The 18,080-nt window shown below is 40.7% G+C and overlaps 1 protein-coding gene across 1 annotated transcript in view; it reads left to right on the top strand.

Annotated features, from left to right (window-relative positions):
* Nucleotides 1-18,080, top strand: part of LOC141907162 (thrombospondin type-1 domain-containing protein 7B-like) — a 44,492-nt gene that overhangs the window by 23,720 nt on the left and 2,692 nt on the right. The window contains exons 22-23 of the mRNA XM_074796735.1: nucleotides 16,305-16,508; nucleotides 17,010-17,100. Of these exons, the coding sequence (XP_074652836.1) occupies nucleotides 16,305-16,508; nucleotides 17,010-17,100 (295 nt within the window). The remainder of the gene's footprint in view (nucleotides 1-16,304; nucleotides 16,509-17,009; nucleotides 17,101-18,080) is intronic.

Raw genomic sequence — 18,080 nt, 5'->3', positions numbered from 1 at the left:
GAAGCTTTTTTTAAGATAAATGAACGAACCACCTCCTTAACTCTCTCATCGTCGTTCATTCGCTTACGTTTGATGACGTTATAACCTCTTGACTGGTAGAAAATGGCGGCGGAATCAGCCCTCGTTAGAAAAACCGATGACCCTTCACGAAATGCCACAGTCTATGTATTCATATTTCTAATTTCACGACGACCAGACAGTGAACGACTCGAGTATCGACAGCGCGGGCGCGGCAGACGATGTTGTGTTGTTGACTTTGTTTGGGTTGTTTACCGAGCTGCACGGCAGGTTTTGCATTATTTAACACTTCGCAATGAGATAAACGATTATCGACAAGACGCGATTATACATCCATAATCGTCTTGAAAGTGAATATTACACCACGTCGTGAACGAGCACGATTTAGCAATCGATGTTGAATTAAGGTTTGAATGATCGAACACGGGAGTACTCCGAGAGGAGTGGATGCATTAAAACCAGATCTGCTTTATTCCCGTTTTTGGCCGTTTCATCGTACAGCGGGAATACTAACTTGAGAACTCATTCACGCCTTGACAAATAGCACATATAGTGGTTAATATTGTCGACGATGAATAGTATGATAAGATGTATGATTTTAAAGATCGATCTAGTTGTGTATTGGGTTTGTTGAATTCAATTAACCGGCAACCAGTCTAGCCCTGATATGATCTGTGTCTCTCGATGATAATTATTAAAATTTGTCAAAAGTATAATAAGAGTAATAATGCAAATTCACGATTGTAATTGTTATTTTGAAACGCCAATATTGATGACGTAGTGCACATCGACTCACACAGAACCCCTTGAATAACGCATAGGTATCAGTGTATAAAACGTCATCGTAACGGTTTTTACTGCTTCAAAAATGAAAATGAGAGGCTAAAAAGCCCGTGTTCTCGAAAATGTCGTATTTCGTCGTCATTTTTAAACCTTCAAATCCATATCATCGCCTGCAGTTTCGAATACCAAATTAATCCTCGAATAACTAATCATAAAATACTTAATGTTGCTATCGTATGACAACTTCGGCGTCTTTCAGCTGACGGTTTTACCGGTGCAAAGTGCCGCATGTCAGAGCCAGGGAGATAGATAGATATACTAACGCGCAAAACGATGTTTATCTGAATGAAATGACTGGTTTCTATTTGTTTATTCAAGTCATCTCAGACGCATCGATCATCCGGCGCGATCTGTCCCCGCGCCGTCTGTGTCGTATTACACCCGCGACACGTCCGGCCTTTTCTTTCCCGCCGGAGGAGTTCTTCCGCAACATCCACGGTGATATCTGTGAAACCCACTGACACACTGGAGATCCCGAGCGCAAACAATCGAATATTCGATCAGTCAAATTGTCGTCGACGTCAGTAATCGTTTCTCGTCTGAGACCAGGCGTTTATTATCACCAAACCGTATTATAGAATTTGTCCAGATCGAAGTCTATCATCGGAAGCTATTTAAAAACCGATAAATAACAAACTGAACGTCAACGCGGTGTCACGTCACCCCCCCCCCCCCCTCCACTGCCGCAAGGAGTTAGATACTGATCGATTCCACCTGGAGTTGACATAGATACGTGATCGATGACGACCTAAACAACTTAACAGTAACATTTGACAGCGATCTTAATTAAAGTTCACGCTGTAAATCCGTTCATCGAGTCGCTGTATTCGATCAGGCATACATGCCACCGAGTAGGCCTATACCAGATCAGTGAAATACAGGTGATGAAACACCAAAGGCCTGACCCAAACGGAGATCAGTAAAGACCCATCATCTCTCCCTACCTTCCTACCATCCTGCCTCTAGGCCCGTTACGTGAGGAAAATGTGGATGGGTTTCGTTTTTGATTTTGTTGGAACTGAGCATCGGTCTGGGTGCCCCGTTTGAAAATTTGAAAAAAACTTTGAGAAAATTCGATGCTCCGTCGATATAACAAAAATCTAAATAAATCAACCGAATTCAATCATTTGATTTGTTGTTGATTTAACAGATTGAATTTGTTGTATGCAAAATACGTTTCGCCTTGTTGATTGATTTTGAAGAAAAACGATAGGGAACTACATTTATATGGGTTCGTTTGAACTCCCGCGCTATGGGCCTGACCTCCCTCCCTCCCTACACCCTACCTCCCTCCCTACCTCCCTCCATCCCTCCCTACCACCCTCCCTCCATCCATCCCTCCCTACCACCCTCCCTCCATCCCTCCCTACCACCCTCCCTCCATCCCTCCCTACCACCCTCCCTACCACCCTCCCTACCACCTTCCCTCCCTATCTGCACTCCACCTCGAAATATGCGCGGTCGGGTGATGGGTGATAACAATTGTGGAAATGAATAACTGAATAATTTAACAAATCAACATCACTCGTCCTTCCTAGTTGTAGACATCGACAAGATTTCACTCTCCACCAAACTCTATAACAACTGCGGGACCGGTTACTGCAATGATGGGAAATCAACCAACCCAATTTCATTCATTACAATCTTCATCAAACTGTTTTTGAAATCGATTCAGATCGATGATTCTGCACCGTAGACACACCGACATTCTTTTAGAATCAGTTCGTGAGATACAAATATTCTTGGGTGCAAATATTGACGCTCATATCGATTTGTTATAATGTGAGAACTTATATTTGATATTTGACAATAGAGATTCTTTATACGTCGCGCGCTTCATTAACGTCACGTCAACGAGTTCCATTCATTATCGGGTTGTTGATACTTTTCGATAAGAGCGTACCCAGTTTTATAGTGACAAATTCAGCGAGTGGATGATGACGTTTTCTGCTACTTAATGACGCATGTAGACCATATTAATTCCTCATTTTTGAATTTCTCTCATTAAATGTTTCGTCGAACGAGCAGAGATTGTCATATTCCGGTTTACGCCTTGTCTAATTAAGCTTGTGACAACAGACGACTAGGAGAATTTCATCGGCGAATTTTAATCAGCGGTTGTTTGTTTCAACCATGTCTACGTTTTTTTTATCAATAAGATTTCAAATTGTTACACGATTGTGTGTGTTGGTGAGCTTGGACCTGATGTAATTCATTGTAGCGTGCCTGGATTCTCGTGGAAACCAGCGTAGTTTTTTGTTGGTTGTTCGCGATGTCTGGAATCCGTTATACACGTCCCTCTTGTATCAATTCGTCCGGGTTTCCTTCCGCTTTACGCATATATTTTCCTTTAATGATGCTACCCATGGGTTTATTATGTAGCGGCAATATCGCATATTAAATTGTTTGAAACAACTGAGTGAATTCAGTCGTCTCCCACTGGACTGTAACTGATCGGAGCATTCCGGGCGATGACACTGTGCATGCAGGGCGTTATAGCAAACAGCCGGTTCCTTAGTCGAAACGTGAATACTAAAGATGGTAGATTGTTATAGAACTGAGAAGGACTAGTCACGACAACCGACCCCGCTGCTTAACGGTGTATTCTAATAAAACAAAATACAAGCCCCTGTCCTATAGAGTTCTACCGACTGACTGACTGATCAGCGTCGACAGTTACCGCCAGTCGACTCGTCGTCATTTTTTTTCCAAAAAAGATGGGAATTTTCATCATTTTAATTTTCGATTTAAATCTCCAGAACGCGTATTCGCGAGGGGGCGGCGGATCGAGGGTTTCTCGTTATTCGTCGCCGAGAGAATTGCAAATTATAATCCGCTGAAATCGCCTCGGGGAAACTTTACACGTAATCCTCGTAACGACGTGCGGCAACTCTCACGACGCGTTATACATAGACTTAATACGATTATACAAGGTCCGTCCTCGGCGTTTTCTATTTGATGTATTATACTAGTTAATTTTCTCATCGATATACACTTCATGTTATATTTACGGTAATATAGCGGCTAATACGGATTCGTGGACCGATTAAATTTAACCGTTTACGAATGCGGTTAATGCGAATGAACCACAGCTGAACTTATAATAAATGATAGCATTATGTGCATTGAAATAATGGAAAATGTTCCGGCAAATTGAAAATAAAACGACAGTTCTGTGAATTATTTCCGAAAGGATATCAATTTATGGATTGCCGTAAAATCGAGACCCTTAATGGCAACACCTACGCACCTAAAAATCTCAGCACCATCTGGTGCCTGATGGTGACATAACTAAAAAGGATTGGTTACACAATATATAACTAGCTGTTGAAAAACGCGTTTTGAATATTGGTGATTTCAAAACAAATTTTGTTGCACGATTTTGTATAGATCGTTGGAATGTCGACATCTATTTCTTTGTTAGGCTGATGTCCCGTCGATATCAAGCAGAGACTCTTTCTTACTCGAAACCCTTCCGAACTATAGTTACATTTTGCTATCATTGATTTGGAAAATGAAAACTGTGTCTACAGTTTTCGGATTCTGAACTCGATGAAATATCCCAATAACAACCATCGCAGACTACTCGAATACTGAGAGTTTCTCAGTTCAATCTATTCAAAATTAACTTTATAACTTCCTCATTATAACCTACTGTGAGTGGTTTATGAAGTACTACCCGAGTCTGTGAGTCTACCTCTAATGTCGGTCATGTTTTTAATAAGCGGAAGTACAGGTTGAAACATCCGGTTTTTATCGGCGTTACCTTTGACAAATGACGCGAAGAATTATTTTCCGATTCTAAAAACGTTTCTATTCATGGAACGATGTTTGGTTTCCGTTTGAGAGAATAGAACACGATTAGACGTTTGATTTAATGGATACATGTACCAGCAAACGACAGTGTCGGTACAAGCAGCTGCAGTTATATGTCTATTTATCGGTGTGTTTGATCGACCGTGCAGGGATTGTCTGTCGAATGACAGAGAACGGTTCAGGGTCCAGTATCATAAAATCATGGACTCTAGTTTGCTTTGTGCATTAAGTATTAATTGTGGAGCAATAAACTGAAACTGAAACTGAGTGTGTTTTCCGTGATAAAAAAAACTATGATAAAACTAATCACGATCGATTTGTTAAGTAATTACACGTACAAGATTTGGCCCGGGCCAAATTGGCACGGATCAGACCCGGCAAGTTTCAAAGTATATTGCTCAACAAACGACATTTGCAGAGAACGGATTAATACGAAAAAAGAAAACAATACATGAAAATGACAGGTTTAAGTGTACGTAATGATGACGTGCTTGGTGAACGTCACATCTTTAGAGTATTACAAATATCATAACGTTGGAACTATGAATGATGGAAAACACAATGTTCGTGAACATATAGCAAAAATTAGTCCCCTTTGATATCAGCCCGTAGGTCTTAACTGATTGGAAAACTATGATGTGAAAGTAAAATGATATAAGAAATGAACGACGTTTTATTAGTTATATTGAAATTCACTGATCACATCTACGAGCTATCATGTCGATGAGAAGATTGCTCGTTGGATCCGTGAGTTACACATTCATTCAAACGCGATATTCTCCCTTTTTTCGTTTTTCCGTAATTCTTTTGTCGTCAAATCGTCAAATTATTCTATTCTATAAACAACCAGCGGGAGCTAATATTGTTTGCGCACCTGTTACTTCTACTTTTTCCGCAGCGATGAATAAATGATATCAGTAATTTGTTTTGGCCTCTAGGTTTGTATTTTTAATCGATTATAATCCATAATCCGCTACTCGAAACCAGACAAAATGTGTCTGGTGATTATCGAACAGAAATATCCTCCACTTCGCGCTGAAATTAATTTTTAGTTTTTTTTATGGGCGTTTTACTCATGTTAGAAATTGCGACGACCGAGATGCCGCAGATTAAGAAAAAAAAGATTTGTTACTCTATAGTCGATACACGAAAAAGAACCCTCAATGATCAAATGATCAAATTATCTAATTCAAAAGTAGAAATATTTCGGCCAGTCAATGGTCTTGATGAAGATGACCCGTTGCCCAAAAAAATAATTTACTTTTTGAATCAAACTATTTCAGTTATTAATAATTGAAGAAGTCTCACAATTCGAATTTATATGATAGAATTTATCATAATGAAACCACAACGTTGTGGTTTCATTATAATAATTAATCAATTATCAATATAATTATTGTAATGATACAGTTATACAATTTCAATATAATTGTCTACAGTATACACGGATTAGAGTGTTTCATTCGACTACTTCAGTCGTTCTTAGAAGTATCTAATTGAACATTTCCACCGATATACATATATCTCATTAGTTTACATTTTCTCTTTAAACTACACAGTTCCCTACAGTTCGAATATCGGGTACAGGACGTCAGAGGACCGAGTGGTCTCCACGGTCACAGGTTGCCCAAGTTCCTGAGATCCGACATGATTTCCACAGGCACAGGAAATAACATACTGCATGATAATTATACAGTATTCTAATAGCTCATGTTCAATTCAGAAATGTTTTCTTGGCTTAAAGTGAGTTTTCTATGGTAATATATTGTTATATCGTCGTTATGGTTTCTCTGTGACACGGAAAAAGATTTCTGTAATTTGATTAAATCAGTAAAGATGCGGTGATAAACACGATCGTATGTGCGCGGGAAACGCGAATATCGGATTACACGGAGCAGCGATAAGTAATAGAAGTGGCCGTCGCGAGGTCTGCGCTGAATGTAAATATTATCGATATCACAAGCGGCAGACGCGCTGATGTTGACACATGTTACTCTTCACACGCAGTAATAAAAAAACAACACCTGTCGCTGTTCAGGACAGACTATAGACCGATCAGACACGAGAGATGACGTCCACATCAGTACTGATCGACAAGCTACAAACGACGACGCTTCGCTTTTGATGCTATCAACTCGTTGTCGGCCTGTCCTCTTTCTAACGAATCGTTCCAAAAAACACTCAACCGAAGATACAACCCAACGTCGTGAGATCGAAGCCTATGTTTATTGATTTCAAACATCGATGAAATTTTGTATTTGATTTATCCAGTATAATACATCCGTAACAGTCAAATCTCTTCAGCCAATTGGGCATAAGGGACCGCGCTTATATTTGTCTGGATGTCTGGATTTTTCTGCAGATTTATATAGACAAATATCTATCGGATTGACCGGTTCTCCCCGGGGTGCTATGAGACATATGCATCGCCATATTTGTTTGTTTTTCCACAGTTCTATGATCTTTACATCATATTTAAGTTTGCTAGTCCAAACACAATCAGTATCGTTTGCAATCGGTCGAATTGTATCCATGGCTTCTTCCGAAACGTCTCCGCGCGTCTCCTTCTTTTACACAACGCAATATGACCATCATTGCGCAGTGCTTCACCAAGAATCTTAGTGTCTGAAGGATCGTAGAGCGACGGAGATCACTGGTGGAGACAACCACTGCCAGTGCTTGGTGAATGCAGTGCAAGTTATTGAAGAATATCTCGACAGAAATGTGGTTTATGGTTAATACTGATATTTACATATATGAATGCGGTTTATATGACTCTATTAGCAATCGTGTATATGTGATATATGAATAATGATGGAAGTTATTATTATACTAAATCATCAAGATAACTAGAAAGGTGCCTCTTTATACAGTGGGTACTCTTTGTGACGTGTTGATAATCAGGAAAGCATACTGGACACCACATCAGAAAGGTCACGATGCTTTCTACAGCGAAAAAAAAACTCTTCTAAGAACTGAATGTTCGGATGATTTTTGATAGTCGATAGTCGATAGATAGCTCTATCTAACAAGAAGGCTTTTTCAGCATCGAACAAGGTTCTATTATTCAAAAGAAAGAAATATTCCAATCGGCCACGGCTGTTCGAGGTCTCAAGCAGGTCGATGAAGTGAGATATTGCTTCTATATTTAGAAGACGCTGTTTGTAGGCAGTAATTTCTTTAACGGTTCGTAATTTCAATGGATCATCAAGCATTGATTTACGACAGTTTCTCGTCACTTTCTGCTCTCGTGGATTAGACATCTCAGTCGCGTCGTTCAGTTTTGTCGACGTCATCCATTTTCCCCGACACCAGTATAACTCGGACCGGCGTCTGTCAATATTGAGTCTACGCACGATCACCAGTCATCTCAACAGTTTACATTTTGCACCTTGTCGTCAAATATCGTCATAAGAAACCTCCTGTTGTTCTCGTCTAATTATCATATTTCAGTCGGATGATTCTATGTATTCGCGTGATATTTGAAACTGTGACTGTTTGTTATACAGTATATAGGTGTGTCTCGTCACCTGCGCGTTACGTTGTTATCGGAAGGAAAACAATGAAATTGTATCAATATGAAAGATGACCTTTTAGAAATGATATACCAATGACTCAGTGGGATAAGGCGTCGTGATGATGTTGTGTCCATTAGGTCGATATACAACAGGGATGAAAAGTCACTTCGAAGGAGAAAGGTTAACAACAGCCTACCTGCCTAACCCTAACCCCTCGTCGTACTTATAAAAGTAAGTTAAGTTTTCATAACCATAGGGTTGAAACACTCTGAGTCCGTCTTGTAACGATATAAAGAATCTCCACACTAATCTGATGAGAAAATGAAGTCCGAAGTGAAGTTTCCTCTAAGCTAATGATTTATATATTCAACGTTTCGACAATGACCTAATAGTCATATTCAGGAATGGAAGATTGACCTTCCTGGAGGAAAACCATTCTCGTTTCATTAGTGTGGGATTCCCTATATCAGTTTTCATCCCTGATATATTAAAAAACTCACTTGCTATCAGTGCTGAGTTTAAAAGAGGGTTCGAGTCCTGCTGTGGCTGCTATCACAAAGGTTTCGTCGTGAGGTCAAATGAGCAATCTAATAAAAAATAACCGAGATTCAAACGACGTAATGCGGGATAAAATAAACGATGTCAAATACAAATTGACGGATCAATTGTTTCAGATTATTCATATATAAAGTAGAATTGATATGATATGGGAAGATAAATGACAACTTGTCAAACAATAACGCATCAAATTTAAAGGAAGTGCAACTCGGTCATCCAGACCCACCCAGGGAGACGATACACAGAACACTGCCGTCTGAATCCGCTATTTTATCTTTTACGATCGAATCTTCAACTCCGCGGAGAAAAGAACGATATCGTTTTCTTAGCGGGAAGAATCGTCGAGTTATTTGATAGTATTTGACGGACGAGTTGCGGTTAGCGCATTCTACGCAATCAGACGAAATTAACGAAGTTGAACTTCGGGTTTCGATGATACACGAATCAATCGTTCATTTCGTCGGCATTTATCGAGAGATTTGAAATTGTCGATTTTTCGCGAGTACGTCGTGAATTGTTCGCCTTTACTCGTGAAAGACGTGATATCGATCTGATGGACCAATGAAGGATTACATTATATCAAGAATTCGAGCGAATCCGATTGAACTTCGAGTCGTATAGCAGTGTACAGTATTCTCGTGTACATTTCTGCTTCACGCATAAAAAAATTGCGTTTTTCCCTTATGTAAATAGAAATGATAATGGATAATCTTCAATGATAAGATGGTAAAAATGGATTTAGTCGTCACGAAAATCAATGATTGAGCCCTGATAAGAGAACGAACCCTGCAACGCATACGATACAAGATGTATAACCACTGATTAAACAGACTAGTTCTATTGGTCTCGTGGTTAGCACGCTTGCTTTCTACGTTTGGGACCCGGGTTCGATCCCCGGTGAGAGCCCGGTACACCACCGCGCGCCGTGGTGGTTTTCTGTCATCTTTGAGACCAGTCATCAGGTGGTGACCACGAGTGTCTTTATCTGTGAGTATACATTACCAGGAAATCTCTATTCGGTGGCAGTTATTTTTTCCAAGAACAGCCATTTTTTCCACCAAACAAAAACAAGAAAGTCCGACGATCTTTTTCCTTCAATCGATCGGTTCAGGCAAAAACAAGAGCGTAAAAAGATGGCCGAATAAGACTTCGAACTCGGAAAAAAATATAGTTAGTCTAGTATTTCACGAACGATTAAGCAAATTGCTTCCCAATTCAGAGAAAACGAAGATCGATATTCGTGGCGCGCATTAAATTTTTCCGCTGTTGTAGTTCGGTTTATCAAATGAAATAATCTGTATTCACCGAGTGACGATGTAGAGAGTGTTAGGACTTCATGGTTTGTGCGCGCGGTATCAGCGCTTGTGGTAATCACACGGGCTACTGTTGTAATTATCGCGCTGATTGTAGTCGCCGGTTTTCCGCTCCGGCTCCCGACGTATCCAATTACTGTTTTATCGAGTACGAGTAAAGAATTTTTGGTTAACGGCAGCGCGCGCATCAGAGGGCTGTTGGTCGTCGAGTGTACATGAGACGTTCGTTGAATTGTCACGCTGTAAATGTGACGTATGCATTCCATCAAATAACTATCGCTCCTCGTAAATCAGTTCGTCACACAAACTTTCTTCTCGCTACAACTAAATCTTTAATCCGATACATTAATCATGATTCGCTCGTCACGCGAAGCGTTCACTTTTTCCCCGTATAAAATGTGTATCTGATATCATAAAAATTAAGGTCAAATGGTCGCTGGGTCTTGCATCATAGCATGCCAACCAGTGCAGAGGTCCTGTCCAAAACTCACGGCTTTTTTAACACCAGGCTACGATCATCTTCGTTCTAAGCCAAATCTAACAAATTAAGACTAACCTTTTGATTTAAGACCATTTTTGGACTTCTCAACGATGGAACCGGCATCTAGAGTCTTGCCGTATATAACAACAAAGATAATCTGGGGATTTACAAACTTCGAGGATCTGTCGTGTAAATCACTCGTGTTTGTCAACAAGGCGGCGGTGAAGTCGGAAGAGCACTTGGCTGTAAGAACCTAGACTCGTATATCAGACGCTTGGATAAACAGGATTTAGATTGTATTCGAATCACTGCTGGCTCAATGTCTAATTTGATTCGAAAATTTCCTGATTTCTCTCGTCACCCTCCTCTCTCCCCCTCTCCGTCACCCTCCTCTCTCACCTCTCCGTCACCCTCCTCTCTCCCCTCTCCGTCACCCTTCTCTCCCCCTCTCCGTCACTCTCCTCTCTCCCCCTCTCCGTCACCCTCCTCTCTCCCCTCTCCGCCACCCTCCTCTCTCCCCTCTCCGTCACCCTCCTCTCTCCCCTCTCCGTCACCCTTCTCTCACCTCTCCGTCACTCTCCTCTCTCCCCCTCTCCGTCACCCTCCTCTCTCCCCCTCTCCGTCACCCTCCTCTCTCCCCTCTCCGTCACCCTTCTCTCTCCCCTCTCCGTCACCCTCCTCTCTCCCCCATCCGTCACCCTCCTCTCTCCCCTCTCCGCCACCCTCCTCTCTCCCCCTCTCCGTCACCCTCCTCTCTCCCCCTCTCCGTCACCCTCCTCTCTCCCCTCTCCGTCACCCTCCTCTCTCCCCTCTCCGTCACCCTTCTCTCTCCCCTCTCCGTCACCCTCCTCTCTCCCCCATCCGTCACCCTCCTCTCTCCCCTCTCCGCCACCCTCCTCTCTCCCCTCTCCGTCACCCTCCTTTCTCTCGCTCTCTTGTCAATCTTATTATCATTGCCTACCTTTCGTCTCCGCACTCAGACGAGGGACTTCACCAACTAGAAATCTATCTATAGTTATTACAAAAATAATTTTCTCATTAAGGCGATTGAAATATCGCGTATTGAATGTTGGGGTGTAGCGTAAAATCCTTACAGTAGACACTGATTGATATACGTGGATTAGTTTTACTCAAAATTGATACGATAAATATTGAATCTGTCTCCATTTATCAGACAGAAACAAACAGTTTTGATAATGCACGGTGACAAAAGAATGAGTGGTAGCAACATGCATCACTTTCCGAAGAAGTCTTCCTTGACGTTTACATCTTTCATAACTGTGGCCACTGTTGCCATGTAAACCAATCTTCACACCAATAATAACTCTACTGTGGCAATCAAGGATTCACGAGGATCCAACAGGTGTCGCTTGTGCGCATTCGGACAACGATGCCGGATTTCTTCTCAGATTCAATTGTAGAATCCATCCATAATTTCTCGAATTCTACGAATGATAAATAAACATCGATATATAATGGCGAGTGCGAAATGTTTCCTAGTGCTTTCGACATCTTTTTCCTTTATTCTCGGTATGGGATTTCATATTATCAGTGACCGTGTCTAGCACCCTATATTACTTCATTGCACCTCCAAAAATGCTTATTTTCTATGATAAACAGAAAAGCTGCTTTGAATACTCAATATGGCGACATCAAAGCGACTAATATAATCAAATTCGTTGCGTTCTGTGTGTCTACAAAATTGCCGCGTGTTTGAAACCTGAAAAGTTTCAGTGAATCTCATTCATGAGATGTTTAATTGTGTTACCATAGGAACGTTATTAGAATGGAAAACTTGAAAGACGATATCGTATAGTCGGCGCGAGCTGGTGCAGATACCCGCCTTGTCTTCGGTTACTGAAATATCCATCCTCGCGCATGTCACAGAGACGAACACTGTAATTATATCAGTCCTATGTGAATTAATTATGGGTTGAGAACCTTCATCCTTCGAAACGCTCTCGTGACGTCAGCGACCTGTTTGTTAGCTGTGGCGTATCTTAAAGAACTGAAATGTCAAACGGTGCAGTTTCTCAAGTAGTAACCTTTCATTCGATCGGGTGAAGATTGGCAGCGATTAAACCCGACGCAACCATCACTGTGTGTGCCCAGTAAAACCTGGGAACGAGTACAATCATAGGTGGCCGATCACGTGCCGTTTTTACAACCAGGTCGCAGTTCTACAGCTGTGACACACTCAGAGTTAACTCATTGAATATGAACTCAGAACAGGATACACAACGGTAAATTGGTTTGATTGATTGATTGAATGTTTCATAGAATATAATTACATTTAATGATATATGTTTCTTACAAAATATTAACAATGAACTACGAGTGGCAAATTATTGCTTGTCTTTGTTTTAGAAATCGTTCTTTATGCGGAGATAATTTCTTCCAACAATGTCTGAATTCGTGAGATTTTCGGTGAATATGAAAGGATATCATTTCAACTGCAATATTCCAATTACCCCCTCCCCCTCCCCCGACTGCATCCGGAGAAACTGAAGTTCATCTCGCTTCATGTCTCGCCTTTCATCGCAGTCGCTGATATTTAAACAAAAACGAATCGATTCTAAGTTCCTTTCATGAAGTGAATTACCGTGAACGAGCTTTCGAAAAATAGATCGAATTATTTTCGAATTCGTCATTTTTCCGTAGATCAAAACGGATCGTAATAATTTGATTCGAATCGATGGAAGATTTCAAAATGAAAGAAAACAGTCGTCAGTCGTCCCCCTCTCCCTCTCATTTCGCGGCTGACTAGATAGACCGTACCGCGATAGAAGCCTAAAAGCAACCACCATTCACTACACAAGAGGTTTAATATCGTGATAAACCTAACGCGCTTTAACATCAACGAGCGTCTTATTTTATCTGAGAACCAGACACTTGGCTGTCGTAAGCAAAGCCGTTAAATGCTGTCAGCGACAGAGAACTCTTAAGTCTTATCTGCGAGGTTGGATTTGTATTTCGTATACGACCAGATTCTGATGATAAAGATGCAAATTCCAGTCGGTAGAGAATAAAAGAGTTCGGTCTGTACTATCTTAATCTTATCAGTGGAAATCGTTGCTTCCGCGGGGAGATAATCGCGGTGAAGGTGGTTTTAATTTTTGGAATTGATTTCTCTGTTTTCAGTTTCAGTTTATCTCTGCAAAAGTAATTTATGTACATTGTACACGAGCGCAGGAATAAAACACAAAGCGCGGATTTGTTTTTTTAGAGTCGATTGACAAAAACAAACAAAAAACACTCGATAAAAATTGATTGCTTTCATATTCAAATTCAAATATAGATCGACTGTTCAATTCGTTTCCAGTTCATTGTTACTTTTTTGCCCTTAGAAATACTGATTCGATTTTTGTGTTTGATGCGTTTAGAAATATGAAAGCTGTTACTGAGGGTCTTACCCACTTGATAACTGATTAATGCGAATAATTTCTTTCATATTTCGATGAAATGTTACTGAATAAATTTCAATTTGTTACTGATATAACACTTTTCAGGAATCGGCAGCCCGTTATTTAACGTCACCAGATTGAGCGAGGTTTCATCAGTTTCGAATAGAAAAGATTCTGTAGTTTTATCGTCGGGAAGTCGCCGGAGGTATCTAGGTATAAATTTGCCTCTCAAGCTTGGGAAAAAGGACTGACAGAAACTGAAACTGGAGATTTTAATTAACGCATCGGTAACGTTTGTATTCAACCCGTCGCGTCGCGAGAATCCAGAACGAAACCCGATAGTTAGAAAATTAGTCGGTCTTTTACGACGGACCACACCTAATACAGTGACGTCAGACGCGCACTAATTAACATGCTGTTCGGTGCCGGTGCAAGATACCTCAAAACTCATTACACCGCGGATTTATCTAATAAAAAAATATGGGAACTAATTCTCGTGACAATGTAAAACCGCCACGGTGAAAAACAATCCTTAGAACGGTTTGAGTTAGATCTATCGCTATAAATAAAAATAAGAACAAGATTTAGCTACCGAAGAGACAGTGCGCCGACAAAACCTATAATCGTTTACGGGTTTGTAATAGGCGCATTGCGGAACAATTCTATTCATTTTGAAAATATGTCAGGAAAACCGCATGCATGGTTGAAAGCGAAATTCTATTTTTGATCTGAAAACGACAGGTTGTGCGCGGCACAATAATAATAGTAATATATCATACATAAAAACAGGATTCATTTACATTTTACTGGAGTCATTTTTAAGTCATTGTCGTCGACAATATCGCAATGGAATAAGGTATGTGTGTATTCAGTATAGAACTGCAATATTAACCGTCATCATCATTATTACATTAAGCGTCAACTGGGAACTCAGAAACCGAATTCTACATGTCATCTTCGATATCCAACATCAAACCGGGACCTGGGAGCGTTTGATGTGATTGATTTATTCAATCAATCCTCAATTAGACACCCGTCATTAGTATAGAGTACTTACGAGTATTGAGGTCATTTGCACCGTTCCTCGATGACCAGTTCCAACCGTTCGAAATTGTCAATATGATTCTGTTGCTGTGTCAGACATATCCTGATTATTCTGACAGACGAATTCAATACTTATGAATAACTATCAAGAAGAAAAAAGTGCGATTTTTTTTGACGCGCGGTTAAAATATGCGGTCCCTGGTTTAATATCATTACTGCTCCCAATTGTTGCGGTCAAAATATTTGAGAATCACTAGGAAAAATGTAGATGTCATTTCCTTCATAGCGGTGTATAAATCAAGTTAATCAAGCTAGGGACTGTAGAGCTATATGATATTCAATCTAAACTTTTGTTTCAAAAAAGAGCGCAAATTATCGCAACAATGGGGACCTCGAGGGACCGCCACAAAATGGCGCCTAGAAACTGGAAACTTCTTTATTTTAAATCATTGGTATTATAACAGTTAAGTTTATTTTGCTCAGCAAAAAGACATTTGAACATTTGAAAAATAATTACAATATATGTAAATACATAGATATATCAGGGAAGTGTGATGAGTGTCTCATCACACTTCCCTGGATATATGTAGGATGGACGATAATCTCAATTACATAAACATGGCTATGAATTTGCCTTTTGGAATTAAGAATGATGTTTTAACATCGATTTGCCAAATGTCTAGAAATCTCGATCAAAACTGCGGGCTATAGCTCGTTCACTGATACCCCCAACAGTCTCGCTTCTCTCGGCAATCATACGTAATCCTTTTACTCCCATTGTGTCTGATATCCTGATATCCCGTCTAACGGCATTCTATCTATATATATATAAATATGTATGGAGACAAATTAGGATTCGATCAGTTCTCCGGCAAAATGACTGTTTAACCTACCTGATATAAATTCTGGTCTCTCATTTATCTCGGAGATAAGACCTCCGACAGTGATTTGCTGGATAGAATAATGCTACTGAAACTTGTATCGTTACACTGGCCGGCGGGATAAAAAAATCCTGAGCGGGATAAAAAAATTCAATTCCCTGACAGTACGGGCGGTCGGTAAGAGTGAAAGGTAGATTGTGAGAACGCGTATCGCGCGTATTATTATCGAAAGCTCGAGGCTTATCCGGATGAAAAAGGAACATCCGAATAGAAATTGACGATTAAAGGCGCTGAGAATACCTCGCTCAAGGACAACTCGTCGTGTTTGTTAATCGTGGGACTGTCATCTCGGAGCCCCGCGTACAACATTTTCGCATTAAAAAAAAAAAACGTTCGATATTTTTTTTCTTCTGTTTTTGTTTTCGCAGGTGGATGTCCGTTAGATTCAAAACCAGCGGAAACGAAGGAATGTTCGCCGAGTTGTGATGTTATATTCTCGTATTGTTTTGATATCGATGAATGCCGATGTAAGGAAGGTTACACGCCTATCTATAAAGACGAAATTCTCGACCAGTGTAACATGTCCACGAATGCGAGTCATTCAGCAGATCAACAAGTTCTATTCCTGCCAAGTAAGTGTTAACGATTTCGAGTCCTTGAAATGAAATCAAATTCATGAGTATCAATGTTTCGCTTAGGGAAATATTTCAATAAGAGATTTGACGTTCAACCTGTATATACGGTAATCAGAGGCTGCCAGTTTAAACTATTCTAGCATGAGTGTTGTGGCGTTAACGTCCTTCCCTCTCTCTCCTCTCATCTCTGATCTCTCTGCTCGACCCCGCGATCCTCCTTTGTTCCCTGAACGCTTTGTTTTGACGCATTGTCGAGTTCTTGCTCGAAAATTACAATAAACTACTCGGCATTCCCCTAAATACTACGTTTTGAATGGCATCTCGTGCTCGTGATTTCAAACGTCTTTATCCTGAATCCATCCACGCCGCTCAAACCATCTACCCCCCTTACTGCTCCACCCCTAACATTTCATGTTTTCCCGTATTGTACAAAACGTTATGGTGTTCGTGACTGTTAAGTTTGATCTCAAATTTTTAGTCGTAATTATTTTCTTACAGAAGATGACATCACTAATTTTTGGATGTACGCGGTGATAGGAGCCGGATCTGCGTTCATCATCTTCGTCGTCATCGCTCTCTATACGATGTGGTACGTATCCGGTCCACTAGGTGGCACCACATTCTTTGCGGTTTTTGAATGCTGTGTTTTAGAACGTGCCACGTTTGCAGTGGACCATGTCTTCGATTATACTGAATTGATGAATAGTTGAATTTATAAAAAAAGTGAATCGAGAAACCACTGCAATAGTAGGCTTTGTTTAGAGTAGTTGGTACATTTTTATCGATCGGTTGCGGAACGAACGGTTCACTGCGCCTCACTGGTTCAACGTCAACGACGACAGCGCCATCTCTCGGCCCTTCTAATAACGGCCGCTTCCCGCAAAACCGCGTTTATTCGACCTTAAACTTATTACCAGTTTGAAACAACTCACGACGTCTCGTATAGGATTTCCGAACGAAAGCAGCAATCTTTGAAAAGTTCTCGTGAACCCATTTCAAAGCTTTTTGCCACATTTCTCTTCATCTCTTCCTACACTTTAACTATAAAACCCGCGTCCTGTCGGCATTTTAGTATATATATCTCGCTATCAGACCAGGTGTGCGTGGTATATACCGAATTGTTTTTTCCAGTCAATTCGCCAGTTCAACGAAAAGACAAGCGGTATCCTACCACAGTAGCGCTGCATCCAACAATCTTACTACAAGATAGTCATTCGATCGCTTACATAAATGCTGCGGTAGGGCTCTGCACCTCAACCCCCTCTCCCCTACCCCAAAGTTTTGTCAATAAATTGTGTGTGTAAATATATACCCCTACCGCTGGAACTAAGTATTTCATCGTGTGCAGTATATTCGTTGAGTACCATCTGTTTTGCAGGGATTCGAACCTGATGGCATCGTTAGTATAATTACATAGCGATGCCGGCCGTTTCGGATCTCATGCTAGGGCGAAGTTGTATCTTACACGCCTCATCTTGCGCACACGCACCATTTTCTGATGGCTTCGTTTTGTAACAATGTTGTCTATTGAAAGAGGCAAAATATCCGTCACTAATTACTAATACATTA

Source organism: Tubulanus polymorphus, chromosome 6 (genome assembly GCF_964204645.1).
Source record: "Tubulanus polymorphus chromosome 6, tnTubPoly1.2, whole genome shotgun sequence".
Lineage (NCBI taxonomy): Eukaryota > Metazoa > Nemertea > Palaeonemertea > Tubulaniformes > Tubulanidae > Tubulanus > Tubulanus polymorphus.
Note: the sequence above shows the minus strand (reverse complement) of the source record. Positions and strands in the feature narration are given on the sequence as shown.